The sequence below is a fragment of the Aspergillus udagawae genome, assembly GCF_001078395.1.
Source record: "Aspergillus udagawae IFM 46973 DNA, scaffold_5, whole genome shotgun sequence".
In the NCBI taxonomy this organism is placed as follows: domain Eukaryota; kingdom Fungi; phylum Ascomycota; class Eurotiomycetes; order Eurotiales; family Aspergillaceae; genus Aspergillus; species Aspergillus udagawae.
In genome coordinates this window covers 1,445,709-1,464,323 of record NW_025091268.1, presented here as the reverse complement: position 1 = coordinate 1,464,323, position 18,615 = coordinate 1,445,709, and the positions used below count along the sequence as shown (strand labels likewise).

Here is an 18,615-nt window from a genome sequence, read left to right as displayed (position 1 = left end):
TCTGCCCACGCCACGTTCGTTGTGTGGCCAGCCAAGTTTGTCTAGCCTAAGGTAGTATCTACTTTGCAATTTGTCCTCCGTAAATGAAATAGTAGAGTTGACCCACGCCCTCCCAGTCCTGGACTCTGGAGTTTCTCCGCAGAGCGAGCCAAGTCTTGCAAGAGACAGGAAATTGGACAAGGATCTAGATATCTAATGAAATAGCTTGTCGCTCATGTCTCCTTGTGTCGTCTTCGATCGTTTCTTGAATCAATCTCTCAGATCATTGTAGCATTCCGCGTTGCTTGCATATCTCTAATTCTCGCCTGCCAGCAGCGAATTGTCAAGTCGGCCATCTTTCCGGATTCGGTTCCCCCCCGCCATTTTTCTTCAATCGCGGAGCTTTTGTCGCCAGTCTGTTGCAACAAACCGCTTCCTGGGGCGCCGCCTGCGGAAAGGATTCATTCTTTTTTCTCTTCGTTCTCTCTGATCTCTATCTTACACTACTGGTTTAGGACGCCTTTTGTTTGTTTATACTTTTTCTTCTCTCTCTTGTACGGGTTTTGCAAGCTGGTTTATTTTCTTCAACTTTCTTTCTTTCTCCGATACCCATCGTGTTGGTCTACAGTCAGTCTTCATTGACCTGTTGCAATACCCACCACAGTCTTTTCTGTTTGAAATAAGTCGTCTCTTACTTTGTCGGCAAATTATCTGGCAATCGCAACAGCAGAGTCTCACGAAATCCGAAATTTTGCCCCAGGCTGCAGCAAATGTGGTAGTCGTGGTAGGACGCCGGGATCAAAGCATGAGCCAGTACCGTCGGTTTTGATTATATCCTTACGAAAATACCCATATTTCGCTCGATTCTGATCCTCCAGTTGACGGATAAAGAGAACGTGGTAGATTGATGGGCGGATCTTGAGTCAACAAAGTGAGAGATATCGTTAGCGAGCGGCACCTTGCAATGTCCGGACACGATGCATCAAGAGATGAGACTCGGATTACGGAAAACACGATTCGAGAGGAGGATCAGGCAGTGACCCATCCAGAACACGGCTTCAATATTTCGGCGACTCAATCCCCGAATAACGGTTCTGCGCGAGAAGATGTTGCTCATCGTCGATCTTCCATGTCGCCGTCTCGAATGTCGTCGGATCTCGGCCGAAGACCATCTCAGCAGCGAAATGTACGGTTTTCCACAGACCTCGAGCGACGTATCGTGGAGGAATCCGGGAATACACGACCTGGCTCCAGGGGCCTAACAATCGATACGAGCGTCACGAACACTGCTGTATCCCCGGTGCGTTCGCCTGTCACATCAGCAGAGCGCGGGCCGGCTTCACCACTATCCCCCAATAGCGCTCTTTCCCCAACGTCTCCGCAAAGTCCAGATGTTGGTCGCTCACGATCCCGAAATCGCGGATATTCACTTCGGCGTACAATCTTCGCAAAGAACATTCCGACGCAATCTGATGTGACATCGCCGGGGGCTATTGAATTGGGCCCAGCGGTTGGCTCGCAGCAGCTGCCGGATACATCAACAACGAATAATCAGCCACCGACGACAGGCGACGAGAAACACTCGGAAGTCGTGCGTCCAACAATCACGTCAGAATCTTCCCACAAGGATGACGGCTCAACGACATACTACTCTGATCCCAAGGACGGCAGGCACCTTTCTATGAGTGTTTCGTATGAGAGCTGGTTGAAGCGGAAAGCTGCTTGTACTATGTTCATGGTCCGACTAGAGAACGCGATTGAAACTGTGCGCAAGGCCATCCTTCGGATCAAGGACATTCCTCCGACCAAAGACGGTCGTCATATTGATCTCGATGTGACTCACACCGAGGACTTGATTGACGAAAGGACTGGTAAGCCATACATTGGGAATTGGATTCGGTCCAGTCGTTATAGCTTCTGGAGTTTCTTTCCCAGACAATTGTTCGCTCAGTTCACAAAGTTGGCCAACTTCTATTTCTTGATCGTGGCTATCCTGCAGATGATTCCGGGTTTAAGTACCACAGGTACTTTTACTACATTGATCCCTCTTTTGATTTTCGTTGGTATCTCGATGGGCAAAGAAGGGTTTGATGATTGGCGTCGTTATTGCTTGGACAAGGAGGAGAATAATCGACTTGCATCTGTTCTTCGTCCCGGTACGAATCTCACCGCTGCTGCGGCCACTGGTGCCAGCGACACCGTTTCTGTTTCAAGCGATGCGCAGGATTGGGCTCTCATCAAGTGGCAGGATATCAAAGTTGGCGATGTGATCAGGCTAGAGCGTGATCAGCCTGTCCCAGCTGACATTGTCTTGCTTCATGCAAATGGGCCCAACGGTGTAGCTTACATTGAGACTATGGCCCTAGATGGCGAGACCAACCTCAAGAGCAAGCAGCCTTGCCAGCCAGTGGCCAAAGTGTGCGGGACCGTGGAAGACATCTGCAGCAACTCCATTCACTTTGCCGTGGAGGATCCGAACATCGATCTATACAAATTTGATGGCAATGTGATTGTGAACGCGGAGAAGTTGCCCCTGACGAATACTGAAGTTGTTTACCGCGGCAGTATTCTTCGAAATACGGAACGTGCCCTTGGTATGGTCATCTACACCGGCGAAGAGTGCAAGATTCGAATGAACGCCAACAAGAACCCTCGGATCAAGTCGCCTTCCCTACAGGCAAAGGTCAACCGGGTTGTCATGCTGATTGTTTGTCTCGTCATTATCCTGGCGGTTGCTTGTACCGTTGCGTACAAATATTGGTCACAGGATGTTGAGCGCCGCGCTTGGTACCTTGAAGAGGCTAATGTCAGCTACGGCCCAATCTTTACTTCGTTCCTGATCATGTTCAATACCATGATTCCGATCTCGCTTTATGTGAGTATGGAGATCGTCAAAGTCGTTCAGATGCTCTTGCTGAACGACATCGACATGTATGATGAGGAAACCGACACACCCCTTGAAGCGCGAACATCCACGATCAACGAGGAGCTGGGACAGGTCAGCTATATCTTTTCTGACAAGACCGGTACATTAACGAACAACTCGATGCGCTTCCGTATGATGAGCGTGGCGGGGACCGCGTGGTTTCATGACTTCGATCTCCGTGAAGAAGCTGCGAGAGAAGGTGATCGAGAGAAGTTGATCCACAAGAAACGGAGTGTCAAAGGCAAGAAGGCCGTGCCTCGTAAGTCCAACGCTTCCGATACTCGAGAAGTGTTCAGACCCTCGAATGTTTCGAACGCTCTGGATGTGTCTGGTTCGATGTCCATGGGCCCTCGAAAGATCGCGAGATCCATGGCCGATCGCCGTACCACCGATATGTTGAGATACATCCAGCTCAAGCCCTACACCCTGTTCGCGCGGAAAGCCAAGCTGTTCCTCTTGGCAATAGCGTTGTGCCATACATGTATACCGGAGAAGGACGAGTCTGGAAACGTGTCTTTCCAGGCAGCATCCCCTGATGAACTAGCTCTGGTGATGGCTGCGCAGGACCTTGGCTATCTCGTCATTGATCGACAACCAAACACCCTGACTATTCGGACTTACCCCAACGGTCCAGAAGAAGAGCCCCAGGATGAGGTCTATGAAATTCTGGACGTCATCGAGTTCACAAGCACCCGGAAACGCATGTCTGTTGTGGTTCGAATGCCGGACCAACGCATCTGTCTTTTCTGTAAGGGTGCTGATAGCACGCTGATGCGGTTGCTCAAACGAGCCTCTCTTGCTCATGAAAAAGCAGTTGAGATTGAGCGGCGTGCCAGTAAACGCAAAGCAGCCGAGGCAAATCAGGTAATGAGACGAAATAGCGAGCACCAGAGTCGGAAGGATAGTGGGGTCAGATCCAGCTTCAGCCGGCCAAGCTTCAGTCGTCCCAGCTTCGGTCGGCCTAGCATGACGAAGAACAGACGCTCCAGTGTTTCCGGGAAGAACGTCTCTACGTTGAGAGAAAGCATTGATGTATGGCTTCGTGATCGTGAGACTGATGGTGGTCTTTTGACCAGGGAATACGATGATGAGTACTACAGCCCGCGTCCGTCTGCTCAGCTTAGCAGGCAATCCACGTCTTTCTCAGACTCGGGAAGCTCTGTCAACGAGGAGGACCAAAATGATCTGGTCGAGGAGGCTCTGGTAGTAAACGAATCGGCAGTCTTTGAGAGATGCTTCCAGCATCTGAATGATTTTGCTACGGAGGGCTTACGTACGCTCATGTATGGCCATCGTTTCCTCGACGATTCCACGTATCACGAGTGGAAGGCGGCCTATCACGAGGCTAGCACCAGTCTCATTGACCGTCAGGCAAAGATCGAGAAGGTGGGTGCTCAAATTGAAGAACAGCTCGAATTGACTGGCGCTACTGCGATTGAGGACAAGTTGCAAAAGGGTGTACCCGAGGCCATTGACAAATTGAGACGCGCCAATATCAAGTTGTGGATGCTCACCGGCGACAAACGTGAAACCGCCATCAACGTCGGCCACTCTTGCCGTCTCGTGAAAGACTACTCTACTCTTGTCATTCTCGACCATGAAACTGGAGATGTTGAACGCTCAATCTTGAAGATGACTGCAGATATTAGTCGAGGTTCTGTGGCTCACTCCGTCGTTGTCGTTGATGGACAGACTCTGTCGATCATCGAATCCGACGAGACTCTTCGGGCTCAATTCTTCAAGCTGGCCATCATGGTTGATTCTGTCATCTGCTGCCGTGCGAGTCCAAAACAAAAGGCATTCCTTGTCAAGTCGATACGGCTTCAAGTCAAGGATTCTGTGACTCTTGCGATTGGTGATGGCGCCAACGATATTGCCATGATCCAGGAGGCTCACGTTGGAATTGGAATCACTGGCAAGGAAGGCTTGCAAGCAGCCCGGATCTCCGACTACTCGATTGCCCAGTTCAGATTCTTGCTGAAGCTACTACTTGTTCACGGTCGGTGGAATTATATCCGAGCCTGCAAATACACGCTTGGTACGTTCTGGAAGGAAATGCTGTTTTACTTGACCCAAGCACTGTATCAGCGCTGGAACGGCTACACTGGAACCAGCTTGTATGAGCCATGGAGTTTGAGTATGTTTAATACTCTGTTCACATCACTCGCTGTCATCTTTCTTGGTATATTTACCAAAGACTTGTCTGCCTCCACGCTGTTGGCTGTCCCAGAGTTATACACCAAAGGTCAGCGGCATGGTGGGTTCAACATCAAGCTCTACCTTGGATGGACGTTCATGGCCACATGCGAAGCTATGATTGTGTTTTTCGTCATGTATGGACTTTTCGGGAACGTCCTCTTCACAAACACTGGAAGTGACCTCTTCTCGGCCGGGCTTCTCACCTACACCGCTTGCGTCATCATCATCAACACAAAACTACAGGCCTTGGAAGTGCATAACAAGACCTATCTTTCTTTGATCGTCATTGTGATTTCAGTTGGAGGATGGTTCTTGTGGAACCTGATTCTTTCCCGCCGGTACCAGGTCAAATCTGGTAATGGCATTTATCACGTGCTAGGCAACTTCATCTTGCATTCCGGCCACGACCTGGCTTTCTGGGCGGTTCTCTTCGTTACGGTTGTCGCTGTTGTCGTCTTCGAGGTGTCTGTCAGCGCGATCAGAGCGAACATCTTCCCCACAGACGTCGACATCTTCCAGGAGTACGAGCAGGACTTGGAGATCCGGAAGAGATTCGAAGAGGCCGCCGCGTCTGAGTTACAGCAAGGCTGGGATCATGGCAAGAAGAAGTCGAGCTTCGAGCTGGCTCGAGAGGCGGCGGAGACGGAGGCGCGTGAAAAACAGGTCCAAGAGCTTCTGGCGCGGCCCAGAGTCATGACCAAGACTGGCTCTGGCCAGATTGAAACGCAAGAGATCGATCTGACCGAGTTGAACAGTTCCAGCAGGGATGTCTCTGGACACGCGACGGAAGACGAGGAAACGAGCATGCCACGCCGATCAGTCGAGATTCACGAGATGTTTTCCAAAGGGTTTGGAGCCATTCGAAAGGGCCAGCTGAAATGATCGCTTTTGCTTTTTTCTTTTTCTCTTTTCGACATTTGTCATTACAGAGCGTCATGGCGTTGGCACTGTATACCCCGGGATGCTAGTCAGTCTATAGTTTGTTGGTTTTACTGTTTATATACCATCCCTGCACTGCTGTACATGAGCCTGAGATCAGTATATTCATACCCACTGTATTAACTGTGTGTCTCAATAGAATACGACGTCTACTGTCCATGGAGTATAATCTAGAGTTTCTCTCAGTATTCACGGAGCAACTGACAGAATCTGCATGGAGCCTGTCATGATGCTGCAGACTACAATGGTGGTGGTGTAGTGTGTACTCCGGGCGGCTCGGCCAATACTCCCCTTTGTTGCCATTCCTCCAGTCGCGAGTGTACTGTAGCACGACGCTTTGATGTTGTTGAAATTGGTCAGATATCTTGAAAGGGAGAAGCCGCAGTGCTAGGTCAGCTTCGCAGTTGTAAAGGAGGAAGGGAGGTGGCTGTCCGAGCCAAGGGAAATAGCTAGCCAGACCTGGAGCAGCAGTACGCTGTTGATTGTCTATAAACGTATTTGCCGTGGTCATATTGTTCTGTGGCCCATTTGGTGATATGTCCATTCGCTGGGGGACACAGCTGGGCTGAATGAGAAGCGGCCCATGCTATTGCTGTCCCATCCTGGGGGCTGGCAGGTTGAAAAATTGCTCGTCAGCGGGGTCTGAGACTAGGATAGCGGTGAGTGAGAGGGTAGAGTTAATTCTTATTGCGGTGCTTGTTTTATCCCAGATCGAGGTGCATTCGGGGGCTGTACGAAGGGTGTTGTGAGCGCTGGGAGGGAGGTTGTGGTTGTGGTGTTTGTACTTGTACTTGGGAAGCTTGTCTCGCTGGCTATCATGTTGGCGGCGCTGACGCTTGCCATAGAATGAAGGCTAAGGCTAGGGATATGCTGGTCATAGAGGTATACGGTATACATGGACACGCACATGGAATAACTTAGAATCTGGGAGTGAGTGATGGAGGGGGGGTTCTTTTTTTAAAATCCATGTCATCCATCTACAATGCTAATCGGATTATCGGACTATATTGTGTATAGAGGTTGATTTAAAGTAAAAGGGCCGAGTCATCTGGGGTTCAAGACCCATGATTCATCGACAGTGGTAACTGGTCAAGTTTCACCTTGCGGTCTATTTAGCGATGCTAGTATGTACAGAACAGGACGTACCTCATCTTGGCAATATGACCAGCTTATGCTGCCATATTGGTTGCATATTAGCGAGACATATCTCACTGTAAAGACTTATCATTATCCTTGTGTCTTTCTCGTCAATCAAAGCCTTAACATCTACGACTAGCTCGACCGGATGCATATGACTTCTCCCAGCGGAAAGAAGGTCAATAACCGTTGTGGGAACTTGAACGTCGATGTGAGCTTCGAGAAGTAGAAGCCTCTCTTCATGCACAAAATAGTGACAAGGGCTGTGTCATCTTTCTCTTGGTTGGAAATTTGCACCGTGGCATTGAGCGTATGGATGACTATCTAAAGTGCCTCACGTATGGCCTACCGGGACTACTGGTCAGAGAAAGCAGACACCGAAGACGATAGCAAACGCCGAAATAGCTGCCTGCGAATCTGTTGTCGGAGTGGGGATACCAGTATGAGGGATCAGTTGCTCATCGGTCAGTGGCTTGAATCCGCTGACATCTTGCCAACTCAATACTATGATTCAGGGTATCGCCCTCTACCAACAACACCTTGAGCATTGACCTCAATTTGTACTGATCAGTGAGAATTGTGGCATCTGGAAGCGCCGATCACCGTTGCTACCACCCCATGGTCGGCCTGAATAGCCAACTTAAACAGGCTGAAGGACATGACAAAGTCCTGGACGACGTCGTCTTTGCGATTGGGACTGTCCCCGAGCACCCGTCACCGAGCTCGCGTGCTGAACGAGTCGAAATCCTAAAGAATAGAACTGTTTTCAACAATGGCACAGTTCTAGAGAAGAACATCCCGGATCCGGACTTTAATTCTACCTTGGGTAAGCTTCGGCAGAAGTCCATTGTTATAAGGATGCTCTTAGTCTGCGGATGCATGGCACCATGAGTCGGTCCATGCCTATCAGACAAGAGATGTGAAACCTCGGTTGTCCTGCACATAAACTTAGTTTGAGCGTCGACAAAATCAATCTACCCACCTTTTTGATCCCACACTCTTGAATAGAGCTCACTGTTTTTCCAATCCGAGCAGGCTTCAACTGCCTGTTTAGAGTGGTCGCGGTTCCTTGATTTTTCTGTGGCTGTAGGCCGCGATTACTGGTGTGGTTGGTCCCGGTCCCAGAGTGGTCTAGCGGCTAGGGTCGATGGGCTGCGATGAACTAGCGGTGGGTTGGACCAATGATAATGTCAACCATCGGACGGGAGGGCGCACGGATCGTCGATAGAGGAACCATGAGGTGGTGAGTGTCTGGTACCTTACAGAGTACGTAACACCTCACTGAAGAAGATGTTTGAGTCTGTCACTTGATGTTTCTGGTCTCCTTGCTGCTCGCATCGGTTGTAGGAGCCTGAGACGCTGCACGGAGTAGATTTATGTGCACAGGCTCTGTGGCCTAAAGGAATCGTATCCCTATGGACGGCGTCATCTAAACGACAGTGAGCCATCGTAACCACGAGACATTACCGGATAGGCTGCACCCCCACCGCAGAACACCCAATAGAAGGAGTTGGGTACCTTACTATTTGGCGCTGTCACTACAATTGTGTCCAATGAACATTGTGGCTTCTTGCTGGCTGGGTCAGGGAGGGCGGGTACCTGGATCGAAAACTCGGAAACGTGTCAATTGATTTCAAGGATCTAGTCCCTTCCCGGCAAGGACGGACTTACTCACGTTCTGGTCCGCAAATCGTATGCCTGACTCCGAATCCTTTCGTCTTTAGGTTCGGGGTACTATCAATAGAACTGAGAAACAAGGTTGGTTCAAAGACAGAATTTTTCTGTCCTGGAAACTCTGTCCGGTGGCAAGACAAGCTTGAAACCAGACTTCGCACGTCAGTTAGTGGTTGCATTGAAAACTGGCAAACTGTAACAACCAGAACGGCAGCAGTCTTCCGGATCTTGATGTTTAGAATTAGGACGTCGCTTAGTACTATCGGGGTCTTGGAGGTCTGCAATAGTTGAGTGGCTGCTCCACTGATCAGATCCATGGTGGAATACTCCTGTCGTTGTCGGGATCTGATTTTTCTTGTTTTGCTTTTTTCGTTCTTCTTTCCTTTTCTGCAACATTTACCTCTATACGGACAAGAGTACGGAGTAATCGGTGCTACGTGTACATAATTGACGAGAATACCGCGAACTCCGAGCGTCCCCTGTTTCCAAACGCCTCCCGACAACGTGCTTCTACGCACCAGATGAAGGACTGGCCCGACCCGTTGTTGTACAGACTACAATGCACCACGTTGGGCGCTGGACTGGACTTGGATGTACTTCATCGTACTCCTTGGATCATCAACCTCCAGAGTTGTGATACTGATGATAACAAGCCGGAGTCCAAGGATAGACACTGTCTACCATTTCGTTTATGAATGTAGGCTAGTTTCTCTAGTCGAACTTACTATCGATACGGGGTGCTATTATCAGAACTTCGGACATACCTGGCATTGTAGGACTAGTAGAGACTACTCCCGTACTAGGGCGACAGATACGTAGTCGCCCCTCTACTTATGCGTCATAAAAGGCATTGGGCAGCAGATGCAGTTCCCGATGCAGGGGTCAAAACACCTTCAAAATGGTGACTGATTATTTGTTGCGCCCCCCTACTCGAAGCGACCGCCATCCCGACTTTTATCCTTTTCTTTCTGTGGTACGGTACAAAAAAAGGCCAGAGCTCCAGGCCTAACAGATGCAGCAACGAGTCATGATCGAAGAATCGGAACGAGATCGTGATAGCAGATGATATCTCAGATCGCTGGTAGGAAAGGGATATCCCTGTGGACATTAAACATCAATACCAGACGATCTGAGACCAGCCTGCGATCTGCCAACCGTCAATACGCATGGGATCCTTTGTTCCTGAACTGATCCTCGGGGCTCCCGGCGTCTAGAAAGTACCAGAAAAGGGAAGGAGGAAAGAAAAATACATGACAGTTACCGTCACACTCTGGATGTCCCCAGCAGGCATGCATAATAGAGAGAGCAAAAGAACCTCCACTCACACTTAACCGACAGTAACTCCGTATCTGGTCTGTATCAGTAATAAAAGTCAGGAACAGCCGTGCCAGCCAGCCCCACTAGGCCCCTTTCGGCAATTCCCATCTCCTGACTGCGGTCAACCTCAGGCACTAAAACTTGTCCTTGTCTAGACTCTCTCTCCTCTGGGGCTCTCTCAGTCTCACTCCTCCACCCGTTTGTTTCCCTCGTCTCTCACTCGTTCATTCTTCCTCTCCTCTCCCTCTTCCTCCCCCCCCAGTCATCTGTCAGCCTTCCTTTTTCCTTTCCCTTCCCCTCTCTCTTTTCTTTACGCTTCACTCTTTCGTTTCTTCCATTCTTTCACTCTGTTGAGTCCACTCCTTTCACTTCCAACCTCTTTTATTGACTTTCCTGGTCGTTCGTTGCACTCCTTTACGACGACCTTGGAATCCGCTCTCTTCGTCCACATCCTCGGATTGTCATCTCCCTACGCTCCTTTATCGTGCTGACAATTCCATCCAAGAGATCCACCCTGTCGCGAAGATTTCAGGATTCCTTTGATCATTATAAGCTGCTTGGCCAGCTCTCCTTTTTTGACAGCCTCATTTCTCGCCGTCCAGCTTGACGCTTCTGCGACGCGATCATCTATACCATCCATCTAGGCTTGTGGTCTTGGAAACAATTCGGCCCTGATTCCGATTACTCCCATACCGTTGCCTTTTCTTGGATCACCTTGAATCCTCTCGCGCTTGACGCTGCTTTGAGAGACTCGAAAGAAAACATCTTTGCCTCTCTTTTTTTATTCTACCGTGTCGGCCGGATCGTCATATTTCTCCTTACCCTTCCCTTGAAACCATCGGACAAGACTGGTTATATCTCATTTCTCTCAAAACTATATACTTCGAGTTATACTCTGCAAACAATGTCTTCGACAGGCACGCCCGACCCTTCGACTATGTCGATAACCTCGACCGCGGCGAACACAGCTTCGTCATCTTCGGCCGCTTCGACCCCTTCTCCCTCCAACTCCAGTGTTACCACGGCTCCTTCAACATCGGCATCGCGCCGTCCGCCCCGGAAGAGCACTCTGACGCAACAGCAGAAGAACAATAAGCGACAACGGGCAACCCAGGATCAGCTAGTCACTCTGGAACTTGAATTCAACAAGAACCCTACTCCCACAGCAGCCACGCGCGAGCGGATCGCTCAGGAGATCAACATGACTGAACGTTCGGTTCAGATCTGGTTCCAGAACAGGTTGGTGGAAGATAGATCCGGCCTCGCTTGATTGTATGCACTAACCGCGACCACAGACGAGCCAAGATTAAGATGCTCGCGAAAAAGAGTATTGAAACCGGCGAAGGCTGTGATTCAATTCCTGAGTCGATGAGACAGTATCTGGCGATGCAATTCGACCCGAGCAAGGCCGGTGCGAGAGACCCATTCGGGCGCACAGGTACATATGGAACCAATGGTGCTTACCCGAACGAGTCTGCACCCTCAGGGAAAGTCGGTGAGTTCAAACTAAATCATCTCGCTTTGTAGCGATTGCTGATGTAGCCAAGTCATTCATCACTTCACCTGTCGTTCCTTGACCATTGGAAGCTGGCGGCGCATCGGGCAAAACGCTATGGATCTGGTTGTCTTCTACTCCCCCGAAAAGGCGTGTATGACTTATTACATCAATAACGATTCTGCCGGATACAAAATCGAGTATCCCTTTTCCTACATCAAGAACATCACGCTCGAGTCGGGTGATCCAAATGCCCCGTCCAACGGGGCTCCCGCCAGACCCGCTGGCCTCCTCGTGGAACTCAATCGTCCTCCGTTGTTCTACATGGATTCGTCGAACTCCGGCGGATTCTATCAATGTGGTGATTTTACGGAGGATCAGCAAGCGAGCCAGATCCTGGTGCACCATCTGGGAGGTCATCCCAAGGTTCTGAGTGTCCAATTGGCCAAGTTAGTGTCGCTGGAGTCTTTCCAAAACCGTCTGGCATACAGCAACCTTGCGATGGCACCACCAATGTCACCTCATTTCATTCAGCGCCCTGCCTCCCAGCCGAACCAATTCGCGCCGGCATTCATGAACATGTATCAGGATCAGTCGACCCTGAACGTTCCAGTCGCGCGCGGTCACAAGCGGCAAAGGAGTCGTTCTGTTCCGGTTGCTGTTGACTTCTCAGCCATGCAGATGTCTCACTTCCCGTCTTACACCATGTCCCAGACTCCGGCCCCATACCATAACGCGGATTCGGGTATTTTTGCGCCTGTCCCTCAGTCGGCTCAACCGTTAGCCCTGAATCTGCGCATCGACACTTCCCCCTCGTATGGTTTCGATCCTCGGGGTCATCCTATGTCTGCTACGACCACCGGCTCTCCTTCCGACTTTGCGAGCCCATCCATCTTCGCCACCAGTGCGACCGGCGAGTCTACCCCGGTCGCTACACACATGGGCGGCCCTTCATTCAGCCTGCCTTTTGTGGCGCCTTCGATGGATTCGTCCAGCATGGGGCATGCCGTTTCTTCCTTCTCCAATGTCAGCCATGCCGATCCTATGATCGCTGAACATTCGCCTCCCTTGTCGAACATGGCACATACCCCGCAGGATATGTACACCCTGGGAACCGAGCAGCAGGCCAATTTTGCAGATGATGGGATGGCTATGAATGACATGTTCGTTAAGCAGAGCATGGACTATTCTGTCCCCACTACCATGGGACTTGAAGGAAACACATTCGAACTGCCCATGCAGACCTTGTCTGGCCAAACTTCGCCAATGCTTGCAACCGACTATCAAAGCATGGAGGGTGTTGATGTCAACTCAATGGCTCCGGGATCATGAGCACCCTACCCCTGGTTGTCCTCTCATACCCTATCTGAAATGACTCTACTGTCGTCCTCTACACCTGATAGTAACTGAAGCAACGAGGTGGCTATTCTTCTCAAGCCTCTATGAGTTTTACCGGGGTTGGCCATGTTTTCAATGCCCCTGGGGCATTGGATGGACTGTCAATATGACATCCCGGTAGGATGGCAGAAATGCTGTCTTCCTCAAACTGCAACTTGGCGTCTCTCGGCCCTCGGCGCAGGTGAATAAATGCTTATGTCGTCACATTTCTCGATATTTGCTACCGATACTTTCCCCCTTCTTTTTCATCTCTTCTTTTTTTCCTCTTCTGTATTTATACCCTTCTCTCTTGCGGCTGGTCCTGACGCCTTTTGACACTTCGTGTTCTTGATGTTTCTCAACAATTTTTTGTTGATTTTCTTCCCTACTATCCCTGTCCATTTTTACTTCTTGATTTCATTTTTGACCATGGCCAGGGTCATTTAACGTGGTTATGCCAGGAAGTGAGCAAAATGGGCGATCTCTGCTGGGAATTTTTTTACTTTTATCGGTTTTGGTCTTCTCCGGGTCGGCGGGTCAGGAATTGTTTGCATTTTTACTTTGTGATGGTGCGATTCTTCTGGGATTCTTGAGCTTGAGTCTCCTACTCACATTTGTTCCTTTTGACTTCGATTCATCATTTACGCATGTAGGCGCTTGGGTAACTTGGCCGATACCTAGCCAGCTGTCACGCCAAATCGCAGGGACTCCTTTTGCGAGAAATGTTGCGCAGACGGCCGGTTGGTTGCTAGGAAAACGGCAGACAAGATCCTGCCTGGCTTCAGGGCCAATCCATCTTAGGATCATGACCAAGAATGGCATGCATGTTGTGTACAGTGTCTGTTGACTTGGAGGCACAAGGCCTCTTGAGTATATCTACATATAGCTAGTAAAAGCGGGTATCAAATGAATATAGTACAAGAGATGAGAGAGCTTCTCTACTGGCTCTCCCATCCTCTTGGCAGCGGCGCCTTCAATCCTCGGGATTCCCTCAGATATTTCTCGATCCAAACCTCCATCCTCTCGAGGATATTCATATTCGGCCTCCCCTTGTTCGGATCGATGCCTTCGTAAACCCCATCACGACACCAGACGCTCCAAGAACCCATCATGGTTGCCATCAGCACATCGGTCCCCAGCCGATCCCCGACAACCGCAATCTCATCCGCGCGCGTCACCACCCCGCGCTTCCGAAACCAATCCACCACCTCCTTTCCACAAAACGGCTTTTTCTCACTGCCCTCGGGCAATCGGAAGACCGGAATCCGCAGGGAGGACAACTGGTCCTCGATCTCTCGCACCTCGGCGTCGAAACGCGGATGGCTCCCTGCGCGGTTGGAGACGATGAGGATCGAGTCGGGCGCTGTGGACTGGTTGAAGGGCGAGGTGGGCGAGGTGCGCAGCGCGGAGAGCTTGTCTAGGATCTGGGGAGGGAAGGTGGTTGTCTTAGGCGGGCAGAGGGTGTTGTCTTTGTCGAGGACGAGGGCACGGATGGTGGGTGATTTCGTTGTTGCTGCTGTCGTTGCTGGCGCGGGTTTTTCGCCTGGAGGTTGTCTGTAGAGATGCGGACCGAGTTGTTCGGGGAGGTGGGTGAAGGTTGGGATGGTGAGATGGGGGAGGAACTGGGAAGGGTTTCGGAGGAGTGTTTGCACTGCGTGGTTGAAGCCGCGGAGGTTGGTGTTGGGTGTGCTGGCCATTTTTCTTCTTTCACTGCAGTTGAAGGTGTTGTGTATGTATACGGAAGATTTAGCGAGTTGGAGGCAGTTGAATGAGTGGGCCGAAAGTGGTGAAAGTAGAGAGTCAAGGTAATTGTAATTATGTGTTCATGATTGAGGCAAGGTATCAATGAGGACAGTCCATGTTTATGTACTTGAGGTTGCTTGATGAAGCTGAAGAATTGACGATCTACAAGTGGTACAGAGAGAGTTGCAGCAGAGCCGCACAAGTAGGGGACTCTCCGCCTTGACTGGACCTCCGCTAGCTTCAACCCGCTCAACTCAGTTCATTGGCGCCGCATTCTTTCTCTTCATCGTACTCAGGATTTTGCTGTCTCGGAGAACGGTCAGCTCGAATTGTGGAATTAAGAAAAGCACTCGTTTTTTGTCACTTCCGCTCAATCCATTCTCGCGACGACTCTGCTTTTTTTTTCGCCTAACTTTGCTCGAATCGCATCCGATCCTTCAACATGGGCAAATTGACCAGCACCATCGGTATCCCCATCAAGCTCTTGAATGAAGCTCAGGTCCGCTTTACTCTGCTGCCTTTATAAAGTATACTGGACTCGAGCTAACTTGCAATCGCAGGGCCACGTCGTAACGCTGGAGATTACTTCGGGGGTGGTGTATCGAGGAAAGCTCTTGGAAGGTTCGTCGCGCGTGACAATCAGCCCGGTGGTTTCAGGATTATGCTAACACTTTTTTCCCAGCTGAGGATAACATGAACGTCCAGCTCAAGGATATCACAGTCACTGCTCGTGATGGTCGCGTGTCGCACCTGGACCAGGTCTACATTCGCGGAAGCCACGTCAAGTTCTTCATCGTGCCGGATATGTTGAGGTATTACATCTCTACTGGTTATGTGGTTTACGTACTGACGTTTGCAGAAACGCACCCATGTTCCGTTCGCGCGGCCAGCGTGGTAGAGGTGTCGGTCTTGCTCGTGGTAAGGCGACGGTGCAGAGGGCTCGGGGACAACGGAGGGGTTGATCTGGTGGATTCTTTTTCGTTGGCGTTTCCTTTTTCTGTGTGGTTTTTCGTCATTCCTAATGGTACTTATGTGGGATTGAAAAATGTGATTCCTTGAGAAGACCGGTTTCGGGGCGATACCCTGCGATAGCAGACTTTGACTTCTGGAGGAAAGAATTGGACCCGGTGGAGGATGCGTACTGCGAGACATGCATGTGTCGAATACCATCTTGAATTGCACTGGTCGTGGCGATTACCTGGCATGGCAACAGATAAAGCTTCTCTCAATGTCTTGCTAGTAGCCCAATTCTGGTTTGACTGGCGTTCCAAGCGATCAATCTCTCCAAACTGGCCCCTGGTGCTCCGTAGATAAATCCAACACTCCGAAATCTTCTCCGCCAAAAGTTCCCCGCAACAAACCACATTCTCCAATCCACATGGCAGCAGAGCAAGAAGTACCAAGTCCCCTGCAACAATTCTAAATAGACCAAATCTCAGCGACAGCCCTCTCATCCAGCGCAAGCCGACCCAACCCTACCACCGAAATGACCTCCGCACCCCACCCCATCTCCGCAAGCCAAAGTCAGACCACCACCACCGCACCGCAAATCCGCAACCCACGCCGTCTCCTCATCCTCTCCCCAAGCTCCCACTCGGCCTCAACGATCCCATCGCTCCTGCACTCCCTAACAGAAACCCGAGTCGCCGACCCCCCGGCCTCCTTCGCAGGGTACACCACCCATCCACCCCTCCGCCTCACAAACAGGTACTACACCGCCGACATCCCGATATGGGTCGACGAGATCCCTCTCCCTGCGGCGGCAGATGAACACGCGCATACACTCGCGCACACGGAAGCAGAAACGCAAACGCAGAAACAGACAGAGCGAGAAGGGGAAAGCGCGCCCGCGCCCGCGCCCGCGCAATGGGCGGTCGAATTCTCCGGCGCAGATGCACAGGTTGTCCGCGACGCGATCGGGGCTCTGGTGATTTGTATTAGGAATCTGGAGGATACGAGCGCGAGTTTGCCTGCGGGTACGGGCACGGGCACGGTCGCAGATGCAGGTACACCCGAGTCTCGAGCCGACGTGAAAAGCCTCTTAGAGTTCCTTTCTGCTGTTGGACGGGTCAAAGGTGTGATCGACGAGGAGCGCGGGGAGGTCGGGGATGTTCCTGTGCTGCTGGTTTTAGTAGGAGAGGGCCATAAAGGTGGGCGAGTGCGCGCCGAGGACGGCGATTTGGACGAGTTGGATGCGAGCGATGACCCGTTTTCTGTTGGGTGGTGGGAGGATCAGCTGTTTGAGATGGGGATGGTGGGGGTGGAGGTGCTCGAGTGGGATCCCAAGGGGGAGGAGGGGGAGCAGCGGAATGTCTACGGGGGTTCGTCTTTCTCTTTCTTTTCTTTGTGGATGTTGTTGATGGGAGTGTGGACTGATTGCTGTGGCAGAATACCAGGGTATGCGGCGCATTAGGGAAATCCTCGAGACGCATGACTGGGCTGCGCCGTCTGAGGATGCGGATCCCGGTGGATTTAGCGACGATGGTCTTGAGGAGCATCTTCTTGGATTGGATCGCGGGGAGAACGGGTTCGATCTTGAAGTCAACGAGCTGGAACGCGAGATGCTGGGTTTGCGGATGGCGATTGAGCATGGGGGCGATGACGTGGATCATCAGGATGAGGATGAGGAAATCGACGATGGACTCAAGGTCGAGTCTTTGGAGGCATTGATGATGCGGATGCAAGCTATCAGAGGTATGTCTTCTCACCAGGAAAGTAAATTTCGAAGGCTAATAGACCAGACATGAGTTCCGAATTACCGGAGAGTGAGCGCAAGAAATTTGCTGCCAAAGCTGTACGAGATATCATGAAAGAACTATAGATCCATGTTACGACAATATGAAAATTCTAAGCTATAGATAAAATGGATACAGCCAAGTCGTTGGCTGTCCATAATTGATTACATAGATGTACATCATGACAGCTCCAGTATCCCCCAGGGTAATTTTACAGCAACCTTAAGGCCTGACACTTACTCGGCTCTTCCCTTCTTCTTCATAACCTTGCGCCTCTGTGCAATCATGTGCGTATAGAGAATGTATGAGCCTGAAGAAGAGAGTCAGCGGCTGCTCGCACGGTTTCTCCAAAAAACCAACATACCGGGAACATAGATGGCAAGCACCGCCACCAAGAACCACCAGTAGAGCGGGTTCCATTCTGCAGCGGGCTTCAGAGCCTTCCAAACCATGATGCACTCACTGCTAATACCAATTGGGTAGAGCACATAGAAGGTATTGTACCTGCCATCGTCAGTAAACACATACATTTGTATATACAACGAGAAAGGAAGAAAATACCGCAGCCAAGTCCACCAACTCGGCACACCACTGCCCCAAACCTGCAAGGCAAAGAACCCATACCGGATACACTCGGTGACGCCCCACGCCCCCAGACATCCCAGGAACGCATAATCGCCTACCTTGGCGCCAGGTCCATACGGCAATGCCTCGTGGAAATCTCCGCCTACGATGCCGCCGTGCCCATCCCCGCGGTCGTGGAAGAGATACATCACGCCCCAGACCAGGAGCAGGCGGCTGGCGACCTGCATGGCCGTTGTCATGACGGGGGCGCGCACGATGCCCAGCAGACTGTGCAGGATCTCAAGGCCCGCGAGCGTCTGGGTCGTTGTGAGCAGCGGGGAGTAGACGTGGTGGAAGATAGCGGGGAGGTGGCCGTTGGGCGCGAGCGAGAGGGCTAGCATTGCGCCGCGGATGACGCAGGTGGCCCAGAGACAGAAGCTGATTGCATTGTAGGCGAGGAGATAGACGCGAGTAAGGCCTGAGGCCGAGGCCCGGGGAGCCGATGAGGCTCTTGTGGTGGACTGGGACAT

The 18,615-nt window shown here is 51.1% G+C and overlaps 6 protein-coding genes across 6 annotated transcripts; 4 read left to right on the top strand and 2 right to left on the bottom strand.

The window, feature by feature from the left end:
• Positions 1 to 943: 943 nt before the first annotated feature.
• Positions 944 to 5,986, top strand: Aud_007314 (aminophospholipid-translocating P4-type ATPase DNF3; the record flags this gene model as incomplete). The annotated part of the gene is made up of 1 exon (XM_043292207.1): positions 944 to 5,986. One exon carries the CDS (start codon positions 944 to 946, stop codon positions 5,984 to 5,986), a length of 5,043 nt encoding a protein of 1,680 aa, XP_043148142.1.
• Positions 5,987 to 11,075: 5,089 nt separating this feature from the next.
• Positions 11,076 to 12,998, top strand: Aud_007313 (homeobox domain-containing protein; the record flags this gene model as incomplete). Its single annotated transcript, XM_043292206.1, has 3 exons — positions 11,076 to 11,410; positions 11,467 to 11,666; positions 11,719 to 12,998. 3 exons carry the CDS (start codon positions 11,076 to 11,078, stop codon positions 12,996 to 12,998), a joined length of 1,815 nt encoding a protein of 604 aa, XP_043148141.1.
• A 983-nt stretch (positions 12,999 to 13,981) lies between these two features.
• Aud_007312 (phosphatidylglycerophosphatase) lies at positions 13,982 to 14,740 on the bottom strand (the record flags this gene model as incomplete). Its single annotated transcript, XM_043292205.1, has 1 exon — positions 13,982 to 14,740. One exon carries the CDS (start codon positions 14,738 to 14,740, stop codon positions 13,982 to 13,984), a length of 759 nt encoding a protein of 252 aa, XP_043148140.1.
• Positions 14,741 to 15,228: 488 nt separating this feature from the next.
• Aud_007311 (putative small nuclear ribonucleoprotein SmD3) lies at positions 15,229 to 15,748 on the top strand (the record flags this gene model as incomplete). The annotated part of the gene is made up of 4 exons (XM_043292204.1): positions 15,229 to 15,285; positions 15,347 to 15,407; positions 15,469 to 15,598; positions 15,646 to 15,748. 4 exons carry the CDS (start codon positions 15,229 to 15,231, stop codon positions 15,746 to 15,748), a joined length of 351 nt encoding a protein of 116 aa, XP_043148139.1.
• Positions 15,749 to 16,272: 524 nt separating this feature from the next.
• Positions 16,273 to 17,607, top strand: Aud_007310 (adaptin-binding domain-containing protein; the record flags this gene model as incomplete). Its single annotated transcript, XM_043292203.1, has 3 exons — positions 16,273 to 17,107; positions 17,175 to 17,480; positions 17,528 to 17,607. The coding sequence occupies 3 exons, from the start codon at positions 16,273 to 16,275 to the stop codon at positions 17,605 to 17,607; spliced, it is 1,221 nt and encodes a 406-aa protein (XP_043148138.1).
• Positions 17,608 to 17,757: 150 nt separating this feature from the next.
• On the bottom strand, positions 17,758 to 18,615 carry Aud_007309 (protein tyrosine phosphatase-like domain-containing protein; the record flags this gene model as incomplete). The annotated part of the gene is made up of 3 exons (XM_043292202.1): positions 17,758 to 17,831; positions 17,886 to 18,025; positions 18,083 to 18,615. The coding sequence occupies 3 exons, from the start codon at positions 18,613 to 18,615 to the stop codon at positions 17,758 to 17,760; spliced, it is 747 nt and encodes a 248-aa protein (XP_043148137.1).